This window comes from Salvelinus fontinalis, chromosome 15 (assembly GCF_029448725.1).
Source record: "Salvelinus fontinalis isolate EN_2023a chromosome 15, ASM2944872v1, whole genome shotgun sequence".
Taxonomy (NCBI): domain Eukaryota; kingdom Metazoa; phylum Chordata; class Actinopteri; order Salmoniformes; family Salmonidae; genus Salvelinus; species Salvelinus fontinalis.
This window is the reverse complement of record NC_074679.1, coordinates 21,224,754-21,249,009: the sequence shown is the minus strand read 5'-3', so window position 1 is coordinate 21,249,009 and position 24,256 is coordinate 21,224,754. Positions and strand designations below refer to the sequence as shown.

Below are 24,256 nucleotides of genomic sequence, written 5' to 3'. Positions count from 1 at the left end.
ATATGATGATGGATTAACATTGCCTGACAGAATGTAAATAAGATGCAATCGATCAGACATGGATTTGTGTGTGGCGCTTCCAATTGTGGCCATGCGGTGTCCAATATTAAACCGTATCAACCATAACCTTCCTGTCTTTGCTCTGGGGGAAAAGGAGTCCATCTAATTGAAATGTAATTGTATTGGTCATGTACACATATTTTTCAGATGTTATTGCAGACGCAGCGAAATGCTTATGTTTCTAGCTCCAACAGTGCAGTAATACTTAACAATACTAAACAATACACACAAATACAAAAAAGAAAAAGACAAAGACAAACTCAGAAATATCAGAATGAGCAATGTCAGAGTCCGGAATATAAATATATATGTGTATGGTGGTGTGTATGGACAGTATATGAATAGAAAAGGTGTGTATGTATAAATATTATGGACAGTATGTAAATAGAAAAGGTGTGTATGTATAAATATTATGGACAGTATGTAAATAGAAAAGGTGTGTATGTATAAATATTATGGACAGTATATGAATAGAAAAGGTGTGTATGTATAAATATTATGGACAGTATATGAATAGAAAAGGTGTGTATGTATAAATATTATGGACAGTATGTAAATAGAAAAGGTGTGTATGTATAAATATTATGGACAGTATGTAAATAGAAAAGGTGTGTATGTATAAATATTATGGACAGTATGTAAATAGAAAAGGTGTGTATGTATAAATATTATGGACAGTATATGAATAGAAAAGGTGTGTATGTATAAATATTATGGACAGTATATGAATAGAAAAGGTGTGTATGTATAAATATTATGGACAGTATATTTTTATTTTTTTATTTTTTTTATTTAACCTTTATTTAACCAGGTAGGCAAATTGAGAACACGTTCTCATTTACAATTGCGACCTGGCCAAGATAAAGCAAAGCAGTTCGACACATACAACAACACATAGTTACACATGGAGTAAAAACAAACATATAGTCAATAATACAGTGAAAAAAAATAAGTCTATATACAATGTGAGCAAGTGAGGTGAGATAAGGGAGGTGAAGGCAAACAGATATATGTATAAATAAATAAAATATAAAAAGGCCATGGAGGCGAAGTGAGTACAACAGAGCAAGTAAAATAAAAACTAAAAAAACACTGGAATGGTTGGTTTGCATTGGAAGAAAGTGCAAAGTAGAGACAGAAATAATGGGGTGCAAAGGAGCAAAATAAATTAATAAATAAATACAGTAGGTAAAGAGGTAGTTGTTTGGGCTAAATTGTAGATGGGTTATGTACAGGTGCAGTAATCTATGAGCTGCTCTGACAGCTGGTGCTTAAAGCTAGTGAGGGAGATAGGTGTTTCCAGTTTCAGAGATTTTTGTAGTTCGTTCCAGTCATTGGCAGCAGAGAACTGGAAGGAGAGGCGTCCAAAGGAAGAATTGGTTTTGGGGGTGACTAGAGAGATATACCTGCTGGAGCGCGTGCTACAGGTAGGTGCTGCTATGGTGACCAGCGAGCTGAGATAAGGGGGGACTTTACCTAGCAGGGTCTTGTAGATGACCTGGAACCAGTGGGTTTGGCGACGAGTATGAAGCGAGGGCCAGCCAACGAGAGTGTACAGGTCGCAGTGGTGGGTAGTATATGGGGCTTTGGTGACAACGGATGGCACTGTGATAGACTGCATCCAATTTATTGAGTAGGGTTTTGGAGGCTATTTTGTAAATGACATCACCGAAGTCGAGGATTGGTAGGATGGTCAGTTTTACAAGGGTATGTTTGGCAGCATGAGTAAAGGATGCTTTGTTGCGGAATAGGAAGCCAATTCTAGATTTGACTTTGGATTGGAGATGTTTGATGTGGGTCTGGAAGGAGAGTTTACAGTCTAACCAGACACCTAGGTATTTGTAGTTGTCCACATATTCTAAGTCAGAGCCGTCCAAAGTAGTGATGTTGGACAGGCGGGCAGGAGCAGGCAGCGATCGGTTGAAGAGCACGCATTTGGTTTTACTTGTATTTAAGAGCAGTTGGAGGCCACGGAAGGAGAGTTGTATGGCATTGAAGCTCGCCTGGAGGGTTGTTAACACAGTGTCAAAAGAAGGGCCAGAAGTATACAGAATAGTGTCGTCTGCGTAGAGGTGGATCAGAGAATCACCAGCAGCAAGAGCGACATCATTGATGTAAACAGAGAAGAGAGTCGGTCCAAGAATTGAACCCTGTGGCACCCCCATAGAGACTGCCAGAGGCCCGGACAACAGACCCTCCGATTTGACACACTGAACTCTATCAGAGAAGTAGTTGGTGAACCAGGCGAGGCAATCATTAGAGAAACCAAGGCTGTCGAGTCTGCCAATGAGGATGTGGTGATTGACAGAGTCAAAAGCCTTGGCCAGGTCAATGAATACGGCTGCACAGTATTGTTTCCTATCGATGGCGGTTACGATATCGTTTATGACCTTGAGCGTGGCTGAGGTGCACCCATGACCAGCTCTGAAACCAGATTGCATAGCGGAGAAGGTGTGGTGTGATTCGAAATGGTCGGTAATCTGTTTGTTGACTTGGCTTTCGAAGACCTTAGAAATATGAATAGAAAAGGTGTGTATGTATAAATATTATGGACAGTATGTAAATAGAAAAGGTGTGTATGTATAAATATTATGGACAGTATGTAAATAGAAAAGGTGTGTATGTATAAATATTATGGACAGTATGTAAATAGAAAAGGTGTGTATGTATAAATATTATGGACAGTATATGAATAGAAAAGGTGTGTATGTATAAATATTATGGACAGTATGTGAATAGAAAAGGTGTGTATGAATAAATATTATGGACAGTATATGAATAGAAAAGGTGTGTATGTATAAATATTATGGACAGTATGTGAATAGAAAAGGTGTGTATGAATAAATATTATGGACAGTATGTAAATAGAAAAGGTGTGTATGTATAAATATTATGGACAGTATGTAAATAGAAAAGGTGTGTATGTATAAATATTATGGACAGTATATGAATAGAAAAGGTGTGTATGTATAAATATTATGGACAGTATATGAATAGAAAAGGTGTGTACAGCAGTAGTTATATAGGATGAGCCTTGACTAGAATACAGCATATACATATGAAGTGGGTAAAACAGTATGTAAACATTATTGAAGTGACCAGTGTTCAATGACTCTGTACATAGGCCAGCAGTATGTAAGGTGCAGGGTTGAGTACCGGGTTGTACCCGTCTAGTAACAGTGACTAAGGTTCAGGGCATGGTACTGGGCAGAGGTCGGCTAGTGGTGGCTGTTTAACAGTCTGATGGCCTGGAGATAGAAGCTGTTTATCAGTCTCTCGGTCCCAGCTTTGATACACCTGTATTGTCTCTGCCTTCTAGATGGTAGCGGGTGAACAGGCTGTGTTTCGGGTGACTTGAGGTCTTTGATGATCTTCTTGGCCTTCCTGTGACACCGGGTGCTGTAGTTGTAATTGACAATGTAATGCCTGCTCTCCAATTAAAATGATACTCTCCTGTCCCCCAGAATACCCCACTGTAATAGTCTTAGAGAAGCCGTAGGGATACAGGGTTATCTCAGCGGATTTACCAAGCATGACACTTAGGACCACACAGCCCGGCTCAGACTCTAACCCTTGGATGACGCTATATTAATGACACATGACCATACACTAGATGTCTGTACACCGGTTAACATTGGCTGCAGAAGGGCATAGGGTTCATAATGTTATTGGTTTGAACCTTTTACGTGTGTTAGCTCTGTCTGAACACAAATCATTGTGCAACAGGATCATTGTTGGTCTTTACAGTCCTGTTTCGATGGTGGAATGTTCTGGTCCCCTATCCAACTCATCCCCTACCATGAAGGATTCCATCAGTCTGAATCAGTGTTAATGAGAGGGTGGATTCCGTACTGGTCTGTATTGTAAATGAACTCTCTGCATACTAGCACTATAAAAGTAAACTGTATAGAGAGTTGTTTAACTCCACAGTTCTCTCATTAAAGTGAACCCCCCAAGCTTACAAATAAGCACCATCTCATACTTTACAGTACATGGTGCAAAAAGGGTCTCAACGCATGTGTTCATTCTCCGTGTTGGTGAGTGTGTTGTGTGTGTTTTTAGGGGGGAGGGTTAAGGTGGTCTGGTGCTCGTCAACCCCCTCCCATGACTTTTATTGCAGAGAATAAGATACACACACACTACAAACCTCCTTCACTATATCATCAATCTTACTGCCCTCAACCAGCACCAGTTTTTGCCCCCCACTCCCACCACCACCACATCTGTAAGCAATCCCAGCTTGATGGAATGTACCCTAAATGTTCTCTCTGACCTCCCTCCCTCCATCTCTCCCCCTCTTCACTTCCCTTCGCCCCTCTCTCCCCTCCTCATTTCTCTAACCCTCCCTCCTACAGATCCAGCAGTGGGAGCAGAACCTGGAGAAGTTTAACATGGACCTGTTCAGGATGCGCTGTTACCTGGCCAGCCTGCAGGGCGGCGAGCTGCCTAACCCCAAGAGCCTGTTGGCTGCAGCCAGCCGGCCCTCCAAGACTGCCCTGGGACGCCTGAGCATCTTCTCTGTGTCCTCCTTCCATGCACTGGTCAGTCTCTGGTTGGGATGGAGGGTGTCTATATAGACTGAAGTTGAAGCAGGTTGTGACTGCAGAGGTAGATCCTAGTCCTGACGGTGTGTTATGTCTGTTATTTCGTCAGATCTGTTCCAGGGATGAGGCCACACTGAGGAGGCGCTCTGTGTCCCTGAGCCAGAGATCACGCAACAAGAAAGGCCTCTTCTCCTCCCTCAAAGGCCTGGACAATCTCACTAAGAGGGGCCGCGACAAGAGACCGTCTGCAGGACAGGTATGGTACCTGGACATACTGCACACACAGGACACACTAAATGCCCATACAGAGAACACACACACCTACAAGGAAATTGAAGCAGGACTTTTTCATATTTCTAAGAGAAAGTTGAAATGGGGCCCTGGTGTGCATTTGTACCCCATAAACAAGATTTCATTTTTTAAAGGTAATAAGCTCATATTTGTTGTTGTTGTTGTTGTAATTACTCTTCCCCACACGCTCATTATCTATTGATGTTGTCAGCTCCCACCCCCCTATGCCCTGAAGGTACTGCCCAGCAGAGTCTTCTAAGGCATGGAACAGACCTACTTCCCAGGATCTAGTCTATTATGAAAACCAATGCATTTGGATAATGGTGTAGTACACTAGATTAAGATGTCAGTGCTTACTTCAGTACATGTGAATGTCACAACATCACTACAATCTTTTCTCTGATGTAGACAGTATTTTGCGTTGCATCTGAGCTGGAGGCTTCACTTTGAGGATTCATACATGTTTCTACGGCCATGTCTCTTACTGGTTTTGACTGATGGACTGACTTTGATTGTAGGGAGCATTAAGCACCCATCTATAATGTAGACGCTGCTAACTGCCAGCTTCTGATTCTCTGTAGTGCTCTTCCAAACAGGAGGCCAGGTGTCCTTAATGCAGACTACACCGAGTCTTCCCTGCTCCCAGTACTCTCGTCACCCCTCCACCTCCGCAGGGCTCTGTGTGTGTGATGTTGATGGTGGTGTGTTTGGGAGCTCCAGCAGGCTAGCTAATGAGACCCAGTTTGGTTTCACAGCGCAGAAGGCCGAGGTGGCTCACAGCGCACAACGAGCAGGAACAGTTCTGTACCATGAATTATTAAAAGCCATATGTGGTAAATTGTAGCCTGCTGTACCCAGCCCTACAGCGACAAACAGATGGTTTGTGTAAGTTCACTAAATATTAAACAGCCCCACAGTTATTCACAGGTTCCCCTGTAAAGCTACGCTCTCCAGTTGGGATATGTTTCTGTTCCTTTTCTATGATGTTGGTGCCTATTAAAAAGAGTGGCAAATTGCTTCGAGGGGAGTTGTAGATTGATGGCTTTCCAGGTACATCTGCTGTCTTTTAAGAGTGTGAGTGTCAGTAGTGCCGGTCTAGTGTTTAGTTTCCCATCTTTCCTGGAGATGAGTTAAGTCTTCAAGTTTGGTGACATCAATGCTCTCTGTCCTCCCGAAGAGTCAATATGATACATGTTTATTACAGAGGGATTTATACTGAACAAAAATATGAATGCAACATGTAAAGTGTTTCATGATTCATGAGCTGAAATAAAAGATCCCAGAAATGTTCCATACGCACAAAAAGCTTATTTCTCTCAAATTTTTTGCACAAATTTGTTTACATCCCTGTTAGTGAGAAGTTCTCATTTGCCAAGATAATCCATCCACCTGACAGGTGTGGCATATCAAGAAGCTGATTAAACAGCATGATCATTACACAGGTGCACCTTGTACTAGGGACAATAAAAGGTCACTCTAAAATGTGCAGTTTTGTCACACAACACAATGCCACAGATGTCTCAAGTTTTGAGGGAGCTTGCAATTGGCATGCTGACTACAGGAATGTCCAACAGAGCTGTTGCCAGAGAATTGAATGTTAATTTCTCTACCATAAGCCACCTCCAATGTCGTTTTAGATAATTTGGCAGTACATCCATCTGGTCTCACAACCTCAGACCGCGTGTAGCCACGGCAGCCCAGGACCTCCACATCCGGCTTCTTCACCTGATCATCTGGGGGGGGGGGGGGGGGGGGAAGAGTGTCTCTGTCTGTAATAAAGCCTTTGTGGGGAAAAACAAATTCCGATTGTCTGGGTCTGCCTCCCTAGCGGGTGGGCCTAGCTCCCGTGGCTGCGCCCCTGCATAGTCATGTAAAATCCATAGATTAGGGCCTAATTAATGAGTTTCCATTGACTGATTTCCTTCTATGAACTGTAACTCAATAAAATCTTTGAAATTGTTCCATTTTTATATTTTTGTTCAGAATAGATAGCAGGCTGATCTCATAATGCCAAACTCTCTCACTCCTTTACTTTCTCTCTCACATCCTCATTCCTTTTTCTCTCTCTCTTACCCTGGCTCTCTCCCTCCAGCTATCTTTCTCTACTTCAATAAACATTAGCTACCGGCTACCCTCCCACGACGTCCCACAGTCCTCTTATTGAGTCATCTCAGTTGACTAAGCCCCAATCCTATTTTCCCTGCTTGGTGATTCCAAAATCAAAAGCTCTCCCTCAACACAGGCCTCTCTCTTTTAGACAAGGGTGTGTAGCGTTACCCTATGAGCTGCCTGGCCAGGGTTCAGTGGCTGCAGCAGGCCGGAGGGCCCAGAGATTTGTGTGAGAAGTTTAAGAGTTATAAAGTTAGTGTGCTTTACGGCAGTCAGGCAGCGGTGTTTACAGCTACTATAACAAAACCTGCTCGGTGCCTAATACAGCATGTATAACTTCCGTAGACGGCGGTCAATGCTCTGTATATCACTACTACTGCCATCTGTCTGGAGAGGCCATATTCATTTCTCATCTGAAGTGAAGCAGAGTGTTGGGTTAAGCTGTGTTAAAGTACAGTAGAGCAGTGGTGTCATCAGTCATCTTTCTGAACCTGCTGAGTCACACTTCCTAGAGGGCTTAGGGACTCATCACATGCCTACCTGCGTGCCTGCTACAACACGCTTTACATCAGTCGGGAGGAAGGGAGATAGAGGGGTAAGGGATCAAGAAGAGAGAGATTAAGAGGTAGAGTTAGCGAGAGGGGATCTGGAGGAGGAATCCCCCACCCTTCTCTCTACCCTGGCATGCTGTCTGTCCTCTCATCTCTTCTCTCTACCCTGGCAGGCTGTCTGTCCTCTCATCTCTTCTCTCTACACTGGCAGGCTGTCTGTCCTCTCATCTCTTCTCTCTACACTGGCAGGCTCTGTCCTCATCTCTTCTCTCTACCCTGGCAGGCTGTCTGTCCTCTCATCTCTTCTCTCTACACTGGCAGGCTGTCTGTCCTCTCATCTCTTCTCTCTACCCTGGCAGGCTGTCTGTCCTCTCATCTCTTCTCTTTACCCTGGCAGGCTGTCTGTCCTCTCATCTCTTCTCTCTACCCTGGCAGGCTGTCTGTCCTCTCATCTCTTCTCTCTACCCTGGCAGGCTCTGTCCTCATCTCTTCTCTCTACCCTGGCAGGATCTCTGTCCTCATCTCTTCTCTCTCTCACACTCCTGCCACACAATAGTCCTGATTCTGTATTTCTACACTACTTATTACTGCCTCCCTCTGGAGCCTCACAGGCTGTCCTAGTCCCAGCCGCAGGGTCAGCCCTAGTCCCAGCCCTAGTCCCAGTCTTAATCCCAGCCCTAGTCCCAGCTGCAGGGTCAGCCCTTGTCCCAGCCGCAGCCCTAGCCCCAGCTGCAGGGTCAGCCCTAGTCCCAGCCGTAGCCCTAGCCCCAGTCCTAGTCCCAGCCCCAGCCCTAGTCCCAGCTGCAGAGTCAGCCCTAGTCCCAGCCGCAGCCCTAGCCCCAGCCCTAGTCCCAGCCGCAGCCGCAGCCCTAGCCCCAGTCCCAGCCGCAGCCCTAGCCCTAGTCCCAGCTGCAGGGTCAGCCCTAGTCCCAGCTGCAGGGTCAGCCCTAGTCCCAGCTGCAGGGTCAGCCCTAGTCCCAGCAGCAGGGTCAGCCCTAGTCCCAGCTGCAGGGTCAGCCCTAGTCCCAGCTGCAGGGTCAGCCCTAGTCCCAGCTGCAGGGTCAGCCCTAGTCCCAGCTGCAGGGTCAGCCCTAGTCCCAGCTGCAGGGTCAGCCCTAGTCCCAGCTGCAGGGTCAGCCCTAGTCCCAGCTGCAGGGTCAGCCCTAGTCCCAGCTGCAGGGTCAGCCCTAGTCCCAGCTGCAGGGTCAGCCCTAGTCCCAGCTGCAGGGTCAGCCCTAGTCCCAGCTGCAGGGTCAGCCCTAGTCCCAGCTGCAGGGTCAGCCCTAGTCCCAGCTGCAGGGTCAGCCCTAGTCCCAGCTGCAGGGTCAGCCCTAGTCCCAGCTGCAGGGTCAGCCCTAGTCCCAGCTGCAGGGTCAGCCCTAGTCCCAGCTGCAGGGTCAGCCCTAGTCCCAGCTGCAGGGTCAGCCCTAGTCCCAGCTGCAGGGTCAGCCCTAGTCCCAGCTGCAGGGTCAGCCCTAGTCCCAGCTGCAGGGTCAGCCCTAGTCCCAGCTGCAGGGTCAGCCCTAGTCCCAGCAGCAGGGTCAGCCCTAGTCCCAGCCGCAGGGTCAGCCCTACTCCCAGCCGCATCCCCAGTCCCAGCCCCAGTCCCAGCCCACATGGAAATAGTATCAAAGCACCAGGCCCTCACTGCACACTTTTTAATTAGCTACATAATAACAAAGTGTGTGTTTGTGTACTAAGTCTGCTGCTATGGGTTACCGCTGTTTAATAGATGACTACAGGGATTTTAACAAGTCAAGGAAACATGTGTTTTTCTCTGTTGCAGATCTTTGAAAGTGATGGAGGACAACCCTACTGTCTCCCACCCACTAGTTCTGAGGTCAGTCCATGTTACACTTTCATATGACTGTTTCATCTAATTCTATTACCTTTTAGGAGTAAGGATATAAAAATGTAAAATACCATATATATTTTGTTTTGATATCTACTTCTGATTAGATAACAAACAAGTGTCAAACAATCATACAATTCATTGACTGAGAGTCTACAGGCTAGATTTTATAAGTGAGCGCATATGGCTGAGACATAGATCAACAGTATCATGTGTCTCAGCAAGCCTCATGGTTACGCATTACGATGACAAGCCGTGGGATGACATCTCCCAGGTACAGGTCAGGGGTTAAGGTCAGGGGTTAAGGGTCATGCCTGCAGCTTGTGTCTGACTCTGCAGACTTTGGGCTGGGGTCTGTCCTGTACATAGGACCAGAGTGGGATTAAAGTTAAGATGCCTTTCATGGCAATCTGCAGGTGTCTGTCTATCTGTACTGCCATATCTGTATATCACAAAGAGAGAAATCTGCACCCCATTGTATCTAAAGGGCAATAGAACCCACTATAAGCAATTATGTACAAAGCCAAGATCATAGAGGAATTCTAATGTTTTATTTATAAATGCTCAAACGGGTGTGCACAATGAGTTATTTAACCTACCAGAACCAATTGGTTACCCACTAGTAACGGTTAGACACAGTGTCCAATAGAGCCCCTGGTGTTCAATATTCCACCCCTCGTCTGAGCAGCAGGGGTAAAAAACAAGACAGGTTCTGGTGATGTAGTGAGTGGCTCCGCTTCACAACGGGAAGGTCATAATGGAAAGTGCTGAGAGAGAGTGTTGAAAAGCGCGGTCTTGCTCAGTTTCCATCTGTCGCCAGTGTTTGTTAATAGAAGCTCTAGTGTTATTTTCTTTCCGTCAGGAGTGTGACCGGGAGCAGGGAGGAGTAAATGATTGACACCATGTAAAGAGCAGAATCAACAATCTCTGCATCATCAAGACAGTTGCTTTGTGAGAAGGTGTCAACCATACAAAGGTTAACCCATAACCCATGTTCACAGTTAAATGGCAGCTGAAAAGTGCCGATGTCCAGGCTTCGGCCCCAACTCAGAGCAGGTCCTCTGAGGCCATGGCCCAGTGAGACATGGATGCCGGTCCATGGAGATGGAAACAAAAGTCTTAGCCTTTTGGGTAAAACACTGAGGTAAATCTGATGGAAACTCAGAATCAGTGTGTATGTGAATATGTGGATTGAATAGTAGAAATACACACCATCTGAGCAGTAACATACAGTAACTTTAAATCCCTTGGGATCACACATTGGAACTATTAGCTGGTTACAAACATGTTGTCAGGCTGTTACAAATAGACTGTCTGGCATTTTCTCATACACATATAGCATTGTTCCTCTGGTGTCTGTGGCTCTTCTGCTCTCCTCTTCCTCTCTGCAGAACAACTTGTCCTGAATGTGTTGGGATCTATTGGACAGATAAAGATTGACATGAGGGGTCACAATGAACAGACAGAGAGGGCAGGATATCCATCCGGTAGGCTCGCGTCACTATTTCCCTGGACACAAAGCTCTGTATTGAGACTGAGGCTGAGATTAGGGGACCAGGGTGAATGTGGCCAATGTTGGAGCCATGAACTGCTCCACCCAGCATCAGAATAGCATGTGGCTGATGTGGCTAGGGACAACAACATATTTTCTTTAGGACGAGCTTTAACGTTGTTGTCAAAGTGTTATGATGTATTTCTCATTACTCTTTCTGTCCTGGAGTTGGATGAAGTATTTCCTGGAATCGATTTTGATTTAGAATTGGGCTCCTTTCTATCAGAGAGGAAGCTGTATTGATTTATGCCCCCATGCGTTTCATCCTCTGTTTCTGTTCTCTCTCAACACACACTGCTGTCTCCTGTTTGTTCTCTGCCTGTGTTGGGTCTTTCTGGGTCTTAGTTTCAGCAATGTTTCTATTAATCAGTCATCTAACTCCCTAATCCACTGAAGGAAGGGGTGGATGGGTGGGTGGGGGTCGTCTGTGGGTGTCTGCGTCTATGTTATAAGATGGGCAGGAATGCTGCATATCAGCGGTCGGGTCAGGGAGTTTCACTTTGTTGATGGGGGGATATAAAGGACTCTGACAGTGTCTGCCAGCGAACCCTCACCTGTATCCCATAGGAATGTCATCATGGGGTTCCTGTACAAATCTTTGACTCTCCAGAGACCGTGCAAGGCCATATCACACCTGTGAGATCCACCTCCCATCCCCCCACCACTGCCCCCATCCCACCTATGTTCAACCAGAAGTCCTGTCAGACCTGTTGTACTGTAGTCCACACCTCGCCCCCTCTTCCTGCCCGTACCCCTGTGCCGTGTGCTCCCCCTGTCACCACCTCTCTTCCTCTGCCACACACGGGAAACAAACAAAAGTGGCCGCATCACTCACAAAAACGTATCAAAAATGTAATCACAGGTAATTATAAAGGGAGCAGGAGAACTTCTAAATTGGCTACAATAATTACAATAACTTTTCAAGCACCAAGTAAGGACATTTTTAAGGGTTGGCCTATTCCAGTTAAAAGTCATGTTCAATAGGCTAATTCAAGCCCCTTGTATTGTTTAAAATTGCAGGTGTAACATGGAAAACAACATGCATTTGTCATGTTAATTCATTAACAAATCATGTTGTGAATAAGCCCACTAGACGATGTCATTTGTTGTCATTATATCCAGAATAACTCATATGAATAGCGTTCGGTGTTGATCAATAGTCCTATACAAGAGTAGACTTGTAGCACAGTAGACTCGGTGTCCAATCCGAGGTACAAAAACATAAGAAAACATGAACTCATTACCTTGATGATTTCTCTGTTAAACTTAACGAGACCCTGCTGTAAATGAAACAGACAACAACAGATGATCAGCCTCAGTTCTCTGGGGATATTAGATTCAATGTGGATCCAGGCACAACTGTCTTCACTGGAGTAACGAATGAGGCGGCAAAATATTCTGGACCGTTTTTTACAGCACTTGGGCTGTTGTTGCATCTTCTGAAAATATTAGGGCGTAACTATGCGCATGTGCATCCAACAAATATCATGCATAATTATGGAAGTACCACATCAGTATTGATTTAGGTTTTAAGTATCAATTTAAGGTGACTATTTTGGTTAAGACCATTCAATTTTGCAATGCCTACATTATTTTGGATTTGTGTGCCCATGAAAACTGTTTTCAAGCCATACCATAAGGAGACACTAAATGTTATGTAGTTACACTGCATTTCTGATATCTCTATACAACAAACTGTCCAACAGCTAGATCCATGATTCTTACAGGGTTCAAGTTCAATGTCTAATTTAACTGATTAATGCTTAATATATGTATAAACGACAACTTACACTGCCATAAATGCAAGGACAGAAAAGTAATGTTTTGTCACACGATTTTGGACAAATTCTTCAAGACACCAACCACGATAAAGGGTTAAACATAGGTTTTAAATCAACTGGTGAATTTTATTGACTATAGCTATGATCCCTTATATCTTAATGTAATGACATGAAAAAAAGCGGCAGATTATTATCAATGACTTATCAACAGCTGTAACAAGTTGCCTAGTGTAGAAAGACCCAAGTACACTATGGAATTATAATAGTGTTCTATTTCCACATATTCAAAAAAAGAGTAGTGTGTGTTAGGCTGTAGTGTGTGTTAGGCTGTAGTGTGTGTTAGGCTTTAGTGTGTGTTAGGCTGTAGTGTGTGTTAGGCTGTAGGGTGTGTTAGGCTGTAGGGTGTGTTAGGCTGTAGGGTGTGTTAGGCTGTAGGGTGTGTTAGGCTGTAGTGTGTGTTAGGCTGTAGGGTGTGTTAGGCTGTAGGGTGTGTTAGGCTGTAGGGTGTGTTAGGCTGTAGGGTGTGTTAGGCTGTAGGGTGTGTTAGGCTGTAGTGTGTGTTAGGCTGTAGTGTGTGTTAGGCTGTAGTGTGTGTTAGGCTGTAGTGTGTGTTAGGCTGTAGTGTGTGTTAGGCTGTAGGGTGTGTTAGGCTGTAGGGTGTGTTAGGCTGTAGGGTGTGTTAGGCTGTAGGGTGTGTTAGGCTGTAGGGTGTGTTAGGCTGTAGGGTGTGTTAGGCTGTAGGGTGTGTTAGGCTGTAGGGTGTGTTAGGCTGTAGGGTGTGTTAGGCTGTAGGGTGTGTTAGGCTGTAGGGTGTGTTAGGCTGTAGGGTGTGTTAGGCTGTAGTGTGTGTTAGGCTGTAGTGTGTGTTAGGCTGTAGTGTGTGTTAGGCTGTAGTGTGTGTTAGGCTGTAGTGTGTGTTAGGCTGTAGTGTGTGTTAGGCTGTAGTGTGTGTTAGGCTGTAGTGTGTGTTAGGCTGTAGTGTGTGTTAGGCTGTAGGGTGTGTTAGGCTGTAGGGTGTGTTAGGCTGTAGGGTGTGTTTGGATGTGGCTTGGAGCTACTGTACAGAGTTGAAAGTGGTTTTGTGTGATGGGTGGCTCCTAGAAAGAGGGTTACGAAGGTTCATGGTGGTGGTTCGCTCCTAGAAAGAGGGTTACGAAGGTTCATGGTGGTGGTTCGCTCCTAGAAAGAGGGTTACGAAGGTTCATGGTGGTGGTTCGCTGCTAGAAAGAGGGTTACGAAGGTTCATGGTGGTGGTTCGCTGCTAGAAAGAGGGTTACGAAGGTTCATGGTGGTGGTTCGCTGCTAGAAAGAGGGTTACGAAGGTTCATGGTGGTGGTTCGCTGCTAGAAAGAGGAAAGTCTGAGAGGAAAGTCTGAAGTATAGGTTTGAGTTTTGACACACACACACGCACGTTAAGGGCCGGCGCGTGCTGAGGCTTGGCAGTGCCTGTGGAAAGATGACCAGGCCGTTACAAGCCTGCCTGGGTCAATTAATGACTGAGTCCCGTGTGGCTCAGTTGGTAGAGCATGGTGCTTGCAACACCAGGGTTGTGGGTTCAATTCCCACGGGGGACCAGTACTCACTACTGGATAGATAAGCGTCTGCTAAATGACTAAAATGTAAAAATGTACTTGGCTTGAGGTGAAGAGGCAGACTGGTCACCAACTGCCAACAGAGCAGTTATTTTCCAATCACACCAGGTTGGATGGACAGACAGGGTAGGTTACCCAGCAGGCAGGGTGGTTATGCAACCTTTCCCAAGACAACCATTTTTCTCTCCCTCTGAAAGTATAAACATGACCTCATTAACCCACAGGAGTGGACAGAAAGTTGTGAAAGAACCAGCTCTCTGTTGCTTGTCTCCACAAAGGTTAGAGCAACCCTTTGGCCAGAACATTGGTAGGCTTTATGTTGGCAGCGTTCTGTCAGGTTTCTCTTCCCAGATGGACATGTTGCTGGAAAATGAAATGACTGTTTTCTTGTACAACCATGTTTTTCCAGCAACCTCGGTCAGAAAGCCACTTTGTTATCCTCGCCAGACTCTCTCTGTGTGCGCGTGTGACCATATGTTTATGCCCAACAAACATAGGCCAAGTCAAAGAGATCTTAGTCCCCTAGTCTCACTCTGGTCTCTGAAGGGGGAATGTCTCCCAAGATTTTCCTCTGTGACACAGACAGAGTCCAGGAGACACACACCACTCTGTCATCTACCAATGTGCTAAAACGCCACTATTCTACTTCAGTCCACACAGCAACTCTCTAGTGATAAGTGTTTTCATTGAAGCGCTGCTGAATCCTTGGTTGTTTCTGCTGGTTGTGACTTTTTAAACATGTTTGAGTGTTTACTCGCTATGTGGAGCCTTGTATAGCAGCTGTGGTTTGTGTAGTTACTGTGGCATCGCCCACAACCCCTTACTGCAGCAGTGGCTGTTTTCCCTTCAGAGACATGGAGTCGCAACCAAAACCCAAATACTGCTGCTTCTGAGGCCCCGTGGCAGGACAACCCAGTATTAATACTAACCCCAACCTCATTGTTAATGTGGATAGGGAATAATTGGCCTGACGGACTCCATGAAGGAGCCTGTCAAGGCAGCCATTAATCCATCACTAAACATGAAATCCTCTGGATGGCACTCAGAACTAAATGAGCCTATTATCATCATGATGATGATGCAGTCTTTTTGTAGATCTGTGTAGATGTCGCCCAGGCTAGACGCGCTCACAAACTCTGCCAATAACCCACTGTAATCAATTCCCTTGTGTACAGCATCATTATGATGGCTATTATATGAAACAACTGCGTCCTGTGATGTCTAAATGGCTAATTGCATGACATCTTTGTACTGAACTTTGAGCCACTGCCAGTTTCTGTATCGGTTTAATGGAAACCTATTGATCTGTCTGCTTCTCTCTCTCTCTCCCTTCCTTTCTCTCACTCTCCCTTTCTCCTTTTCTTCCTCTCCCTTTCTCATTTTCTTGCTCTCCCTCTCTCCCTCCTGTCAGAGACTGGACAGCCTGGCCAACCACTACTCTCTGGCTCCCCCTGAGGGCGGTCAATGGGAGAGCAGTGGTGAAACACTGAGCTGTGTTTACATGCCTGACAGCCACGCCGTCCAAGTGCCTATGAGACGGGACCATACAGTGGCTGATGTCGTCTCCCTAGCCTGCAAGGTGAGAGTCAAGGCCCAGTGAGTGTTTTAATATTAGGGTTCTGAGAGCTCTGAACATTTATTTTTTAGTTATGAAACAGTACTTAATGAGTAAAGCTTTTACTTGAGGTTATGCCTTGCTCTTATTAAGCCTGCTTTTATTGAAAACAGCTCTTGTCAATGTAGTCATGTTAGAAGCTCCAATCTGTCAGTAATTTGACCAACCCACGCTCTTGTACCTTTTGTGAACCCCTCATTTCCTTTTTAGTGTTATGCCCATTGTTAGAGCTCGTGTAATTTTTTTAATGGCTTGTACAGTAGACAGTTCCAGACAGTTACTCTGCTCTCACGTTGTCTGTATCCTACTCCCTGCCCTTAGGGTCTGGTATACACACACACACACACACACACACACACACACACACACACACACACACACACACACACACACACTGCCATGCACTCTCTGACCTGTGTGTCGGGTGTGACAGCAGTGGGATGGCTGGCTAGCTCATTCTCACACCCACACAGCACAGACACATGTACACACACACACACACTTTATTCATCAAACTTGACGCCACTTCGTCTTAATCACCTTTGAGCTGCAGTGAACACATCCCATGTCATATGCCTTTTTGTGTAGACCAGGTGCCTGGTCTAGACTAGTTGTATTTGCTGTTTATTGCTGCATTCAGGGTGTTGACAGATGTTTCCCTATCACAGTTGACACAGCTGGACCCTAACCTGCACTGTCTCAGACTGCACAGATGTGTGGCCCAGAACGTAGAGGTCCGTACCCCAGCACCCAGCGAACTCCTACACGACCTGGTGAGCTAACACCTTATTCAGCATAATACTTCACTGGAAATGCACAGAGGATTTGACTTGTGTTTAACATCCCTGACCTATGTGTGAAGGTGTTATCTGACTGAGTTGTTTCCTTTGTGCAGTTGTATGACGAGCTAGAGGTGTTTCCAATGAATGTATTCACCCTGCACATGACGAGACCTGCCTGCACTGGAGACTTTGGTAGGTGTTCTGTACTCTAGCAGACAGGAACAGTTTGTGTGTGTCATTGCCTCATAGATCCTATAAATCATTAGTTCAGCTCTATTTGTAAATATATGGTCATTGCACTCTACTAGCCATCGTTGACGCTGTCTCTCATCTCTGATGTCAGGCTTTGCTGTCACAGGGCACATAGATGGACAGAGGAACAGCCGCATCTTTGTCAGTGAGGTTCTGCCTGATGGACTGGCCTTCAGTGAAGGTATGTTCACTTCATTTAACTTTGATTAATAAACTCTGCAAAAAAAGAAACATCCCTTTTTCAGGACCCTGTCTCTCAAAGATAATTTGTAAAAATCCAAATAACTTCACAGATCTTCGATGTAAAGGGTTTAAACACTGTTTCCCATGCTTGTTCAATGAACCAGAAACAATTCATGAACATGCACCTGTGGAACGGTCATTAAGACACTAACAGCTTACAGACGGTAGGCAATTAAGGTCACAGTTATGAAAACTTAGGACACTAAAGAGGCCTTTCTAGTGACTCTGAAAAACACCAAAAGAAAGATCCCCAGGGTCCTTGCTCATCTGTGTGAACGTGCTTTAGGCATGCTGCAAGGAGGCATGAGGACTGTAGATGTGGCCAAGGCAATAAATTGCAATGTCCGTACTGTGAGACACCTAAGACAGCGCTACAGGGAGACAGGACGGACAGCTGATCGTCCTCGCAGTGGCAGACCACGTGTAACAACACCTGCACCGGATCGGTACATCCGAACATCACACCTGCAGGACAGGTACAGGACGGCAACAACAACTGCCTGAGTTACACCAGGAACGCACAATCCCTCCATCAGTGCTCAGACTGTCCGCAATAGGCTGAGAGAGGCTGGACTGAGGGCTTGTAGGCCTGTTGTCTGGTCATGACCTGCTTTACATCACCGGCAACAACGTCGCCTATGGGCACAAACCCACCGTCGCTGGACCAGACAGGACTGGCAAAAAGTGCTCTTCACTGACGAGTCGCGGTTTTGTCTCACGTTTATTGACGAAGGAATGAGCGTTACACCGAGGCCTGTACTCTGGAGCTAGATCGATTTGGAGGTGGAGGGTCTGTCATGGTCTGGGGCGGTGTGTCACAGCATCATCGGACTGAGCTTGTTGTCATTGCAGGCAATCTCAACGCTATGCGTTACAGGGAAGACATCCTCCTCCTTCATGTGGTACCCTTCCTGCAGATTCATCCTGACATGACACTCCAGCATGACAATGCCACCAGCCATACTGCTCGTTCTGTGCATGATTTCCTGCAAGACAGGAATGTCAGTGTTCTGCCATGGCAAGCGAAGAGCCCGGATCTCAATCCCATTGAGCACGTCTGGGACCTGTTGGATCGGAGGGTGAGGGCTAGGGCCAATCCGCCCCAGAAATGTCCAGGAAGTTGCAGGTGCCCTGGTGGAAGAGTGGGGTAACATCTCACAGCAAGAACTGGCAAATCTGGTGCAGTCCATGAGGAGGAGATGCACTGCAGTACTTAATGCAGCTGGTGGCCACATCAGATACTGACTGTTCCTTTTGATTTTGACCTCCCCTTTGTTCAGGGACACATTATTCCATTTCTGTTAGTCAAATGTCTGTGGAACTTCAGTTTATGTCTCAGTTGTTGAATCTTATTATGTTCATACAAATATTTACATGTTAAGTTTGCTGAAAATAAATGCAGTTGACAGTGAGAGGACGTTTCTTTTTTTACTGAGTTTATTTACACTACTTGCATATCTCTGTTACTGTAGTGTGACTTTATTTCTTACTGTGTGTTCCTCACACAGGCCTGAGACCAGGTAATGAGATTGTGGTTCTGAACGGTCGAGGCGTGTCCACTTTGGACCTGGGTCTGATCCAGAAGCTGTTCGCTGAGCAGACCCTCCAGCTGACCCTCAGACGGGACGCACCGCCCACCTCACCCCTGACCTCTGACCCCTCGACTCCGACCCCACTCTCCAACCAATCACAGCTGCTGCAGGACTTCCTGGACATACACCACCACGCCAAGTCCACTACAGGTGAGATTGTGCACCCTCACACACACACTAACACACATACTAAGACAAATGCGCACACACACAATACTGTGTCTTCGCCAAAAGGCTGGTAGGCATCACTTCACAGGTCTAACACAATTACTGTAACTATACAGTGTGGGAAAATCCTCTGCGCTTCAAGTCACTGGCTCAAAGAACTGGCATCAACGGTATGATCAAACTCAGAGCATCAGCTGGTTTACTATGAAGCTAACGCAATCACCAACAATTACATAGATAACTTATTGATGTCTGCATTGGATTAGTATTTTATACCAGGGGTCTTCAACCTTTTCTTGCCCAGGGGCCTCCATCGAGGCGGCCCATCATATGTTAAGAATATACATTTTTTCTTGTCTTGTCTTATCAGGTGAATGATAATGTCAAGGAGAAGTAATCACATGTTTTAAATGAATAGATTTGGTAGATTGTTTTTCATTACTTTCACCTCCTCACATAAATGGAAGAGGAAGTATAAACTCTACCATAGCCTATTAGCTAGGAGAACATTTGAGCTAATAGCAGCTGTTTAGCTGGTAAACAAAGGTTAGCCATGTGTCGGCAAAAATGTATGTCCAAGTCAAAACAGGTTACCAGCAGCCAGCGGCACTTGCTGTGACCCGTACCTGCGGGTGCTTTTGGAAATCATATGTCAGAGACTCCAGTGAGTATAATGAGCTCCAGTGAGTGTAATTTGATCATTAGAAAGAAGATATTCTTCTCTTTTCTTTCAAAATGTGATTATTCTGTTGCTAGCGATATTTATTTTATATATATATACACTGCTCAAAAAAATAAAAGGAACACTAAAATAACACATCCTAGATCTGAATGAATGAAATATTCTTCTTAAATAATTTTTTCTTTACATAGTTGAATGTGCTGACAACAAAATCACACAAAAATTATCAATGGAAATCAAATTTATCAACCCATGGAGGTCTGGATTTGGAGCCACACTCAAAATTAAAGTGGAAAACCACACTACAGGCTGATCCAACTTTGATGTAATGTCCTTAAAACAAGTCAAAATGAGGCTCAGTAGTGTGTGTGGCCTCCACGTGCCTGTATGACCTCCCTACAACGCCTGGGCATGCTCCTGATGAGGTGGCGGATGGTCTCCTGAGGGATCTCCTCCCAGACCTGGACTAAAGCATCCGCCAACTCCTGGACAGTCTGTGGTGCAACGTGGCATTGGTGGATGGAGCGAGACATGATGTCCCAGATGTGCTCAATTGGATTCAGGTCTGGGGAACGGGCTGGCCAGTTCATAGCATCAATGCCTTCCTCTTGCAGGAACTGCTGACACACTCCAGCCACATGAGGTCTTGCATTAGGAGGAACCCAGGGCCAACCGCACCAGCATATGGTCTCACAAGGGGTCTGAGGATCTCATCTCGGTACCTAATGGCAGTCAGGCTACCTCTGGCGAGCACATGGAGGGCTGTGCGGCACCCCAAAGAAATGCCACCCCACACCATGACTGACCCACCGCCAAACCGGTCATGCTGGAGGATGTTGCAGGCAGCAGAACGTTCTCCACGGCGTCTCCAGACTCTGTCACGTCTGTCACATGTGCTCATGTGCTCAGTGTGAACCTGCTTTCATCTGTGAAGAGCGCAGGGCCCAGTGGCGAATTTGCCAATCTTGGTGTTCTCTGGCAAATGCCAAACGTCCTGCACGGTGTTGGGCTGTAAGCACAACCCCCACCTGTGGACGTCGGGCCCTCATACCACCCTCATGGAGTCTGTTTCAGACCTGTCTGTTTCTGACACAGCAAACCTTCTTGCCATAGCTCACATTGATGTGCCATCCTGGATGAGCTGCACTACCTGAGCCACTTGTGTGGGTTGTAGACTCCGTCTTATGCTACCACTAGAGTGAAAGCACCGCCAGCATTCAAAAGTGACCAAAACATCAGCCAGGAAGCATAGGAACTGAGAAGTGGTCTGTGGTCACCACCTGCAGAACCACTCCTTTATTGGGGGTGTCTTGCTAATTGCCTATAATTTCCACCTGTTGTCTATTCCATTTGCACAACAGCATGTGAAATTCATTGTCAATCAGTGTTGCTTCCAAAGTGGACAGTTTGATTTCACAGAAGTGTGATTGACTTGGAGTTACATTGTGTTGTTTAAGTATTCCCTTTATTTTTTTGAGCAGTGTAAATATATAACTCATATACATACAGTATTTAGCAGATGTTATTGCGGGTGTAGTGAAATGCTTTTGTTCCTGTCTCCAACAGTTCAGTAATATCTAAGAATAAACACAAATCTAAAAGTAAAATAATTCATTTTAGAAATATTAGGACGAGCAATGTCGGAGTCCGGAGTATAAATACAGTACCAGTCAAAAGTTTGGACACACCTACTCATTACAGGGTTTTTCTTTATTTTTACTAATTTCTACATTGTAGAATAATAGTGAAGACATCAGAACTATGAAATAACACATATACTACCAAGAGTGTGCAAAGCTGTCATCAAGGCAAAGGGTGGCTACTTTGAATAATGATTTGTTTAACACTTTCTTTGGTTACTACATGATTCCATATGTGTTATTTCATAGTTTTGATGTCTTCACTATTATTCTACAATGTAGAAAACCCTGTAATGAGTAGGTGTGTCCAAACTTTTGACTGGTACTGCATATATACACTACTGTTCAAAAGTTTGGGGTCACTTAGAAATGTCCTTGTTTTTGAAAGAAAAGCATATTTTTTGTCCATTTAAAATAATATCAAATTGATCAGAAATACATTGTTAATGTTGTTCCTTTGTCCCGTGTCTGTGTTCTTTTGCCCATCTTAATATTTTATTTTTATTGGCCAGTCTGAGATATGGCTTTTTCTTTGCAGCACTGCCTAGAAGGCCAGCATCCCGGAGTCGCTTCTTCACTGTTGACGTTGAGACTGGTGTTTTGCGGGTACTATTTAATGAAGCTGCCAGTTGAGGACTTGTGAGGCGTCTGTTTCTCGAACTAGATACTCTTGTGTACTTGTTCTCTTGCTCAGTTGTGCACCGGGGCCTCCCACTCCCACTCCTCTTTCTATTCTGGTTAGAGCCAGTTTGTCCTGTTCTGTGAAGGGAGTAGTACACAGCGTTGTACGAGATCTTCAGTTTCTTGGCAATTTCTCACATGGAATCGCCTTCATTTCTCAGAACAAGAATAGACTGACTAGTTTCACAAGAAAGTTATTTGTTTCTGGCCATTTTGAGCTTGTAATCAAACCCACAAACAGTTTTCAACTGTGCTAACATAATTGTAAAATAGTTTTTTAATGATCAAATAGCCTTTTAAAATTATAAACTTGGATTAGCTAACACAATGTGCCATTGGAACACAGGAGTGATGGTTGTTGATAATGTGTCTCTGTACACCTACAGTGGGGAGAACAAGTATTTGACACACTGACGATTTTGCAGGTTTTCCTACTTACAAAGCATGTAGAGGTCTGTAATTTTTATCATAGGTACACTTCAACTGTGAGAGATGGAATCTAAAACAAAAATCCAGAAAATAACATTGTACGATTTTTAAGTAATTAATTTGCATTTTATTGCATAGTTGAAAAGGATGACCTTGACTAGAATACAGTATATACATATGAAATGGATAAAACAGTATGTAAACATTATTAAAGTGACCAGTGTTCCATGTCTATGTACTTAGGGCAGCAGCCTCGACGGTGCAGGGTTGAGTAACCGGGTGGTAGCCGGCTATTGAAAGTGACTAAGTTCAGGGCAGGGTACTGAGTGGAGGCCGGCTAGTGATGTCTATTTAACAGACGGATGGCCTTGAGATAGAAGATGTTTTTCTGTCTTTCAGTCCCATCTTTGATGCACCTGTACTGACCTCACCTTCTGGATGACAGCGGGGTGAACAGGCCGTGGCTCGGATGGCTGAGGTCCTTGATGTCTTCTGGCCCTTCCTGTGACACCAGCTGTAGATGTCCGGGAGGGCAGGCAGTGTGCAACCGGTGATGTGTTGGGCAGACCGCACCACCCTCTGGAGAGCCCTGCGGTTGCGAATGGTGCAGTTGCCGTACCAAGTAGTGATACAGCCCGACAGGATGCTCTCAATGGTTCAACTGTAAAAGTTTGTGAGGGTCTTAGGGGCCAAGACAAATTTCTTCAGCTTCATGAGGTTGAAGAGGCGCTCTTTGCCTTTTTCACCATACTGTCTGTGTGGGCGTACTATTTCAGATTGTCAGTGATGTGTATTTCGAGGAACTTGAAGCTGGGGGCTGCACTCCCTCTGCTGTCTCCTGAAGTCCACGATCAGCTCCTTCGTTTTGTTGAGGGAGAGGTTATTTTCATTGCACCACTCCACCTGGGCCCTCACCTGCTCCCTTTAGGCTGTCTTGTCGTTGTTGGTAATCAGGCCTATGACTGTTGTGTCGTCTGCAAACTTAATGATTAAGTTGGAGGTATGCGTGGCCACGCAGTCATGGGCGAACAGGGAGTACAGGAGAAGGCTGAGCACCCACCCTTGTGGGGCCCATGTGTTGAGGATCAGTGTATTGGAGGTGTTTTTGCCTATCTTCACCACATGGGGGGCGACCCGTCAGGAAGTCCAGGACCCCCTACAGTATGAACCCCTTGGGGTCCACAGATCCCAGGTTGAATACACCTGATGTATACTATATCTACTGTGCACTGAGACCAGTAAACATACAACATGTCTCTCTACTCAACGCTGCCAACAAGTGTTCCTGGCTGTGGCAGATGGCTGGTGATATAGTCACAGTCACACTTCCACAGAATTGCTGGCAGATACTGGCAGATACTTGGCAGATACTGTGTTAGGACTGGGCCTACTATCAGTAGGTGTGGGTACCACCAACCTTCCTCGATTCCGCTCCCAACACTTTCTCTGGAAATGGTCTATCAACAAGCTGTTGCGCTGACTTGCTTCTCTCCACCAATGTGATCTCATTATTGAAAGGATGCCAGAATATCAGACAAATTCTGTGGAAAGTGCCAACAATTGGTTTTCTGTATGAAATGACATTACTATTATAAACATTATATAAACAAAATACTAATCATCACTCATCTATCAAAGAATTTGGCTGACAATTCTCCAGCTCTCTCTTTTACAGCCCTCCCTTCCTTCCCTACGTCTGCTTATCTCTGTCTGTAGAGGATCATTTAGATGAGCTGTTTGTCACTTACACCCTATTAAGTCACCACAGAATTCCTTTTTATGAGAGTCAAATACATCCTCAAAACCCATCAGCCCCAATACGTTATACTTCCTCAAAACC

The 24,256-nt window shown here is 45.3% G+C and overlaps 1 protein-coding gene across 4 annotated transcripts in view; it reads left to right on the top strand.

Annotated features, from left to right (window-relative positions):
- Positions 1 to 24,256, top strand: part of LOC129811528 (rho guanine nucleotide exchange factor TIAM2-like) — a 110,317-nt gene that overhangs the window by 53,011 nt on the left and 33,050 nt on the right. For 2 of the 4 annotated variants that reach the window (XM_055862910.1, XM_055862911.1), the window contains exons 7-14: positions 4,416 to 4,601; positions 4,714 to 4,860; positions 9,342 to 9,395; positions 15,744 to 15,911; positions 16,616 to 16,720; positions 16,843 to 16,921; positions 17,073 to 17,162; positions 18,733 to 18,966. In XM_055862910.1, the coding sequence (XP_055718885.1) occupies positions 4,416 to 4,601; positions 4,714 to 4,860; positions 9,342 to 9,395; positions 15,744 to 15,911; positions 16,616 to 16,720; positions 16,843 to 16,921; positions 17,073 to 17,162; positions 18,733 to 18,966 (1,063 nt within the window). Of the gene's footprint in view, positions 1 to 4,415; positions 4,602 to 4,713; positions 4,861 to 9,341; positions 9,396 to 9,441; positions 10,895 to 15,743; positions 15,912 to 16,615; positions 16,721 to 16,842; positions 16,922 to 17,072; positions 17,163 to 18,732; positions 18,967 to 24,256 lie in introns of those variants that run through there. The other 2 variants (XM_055862912.1, XM_055862913.1) reach the window with 2 other exon arrangements.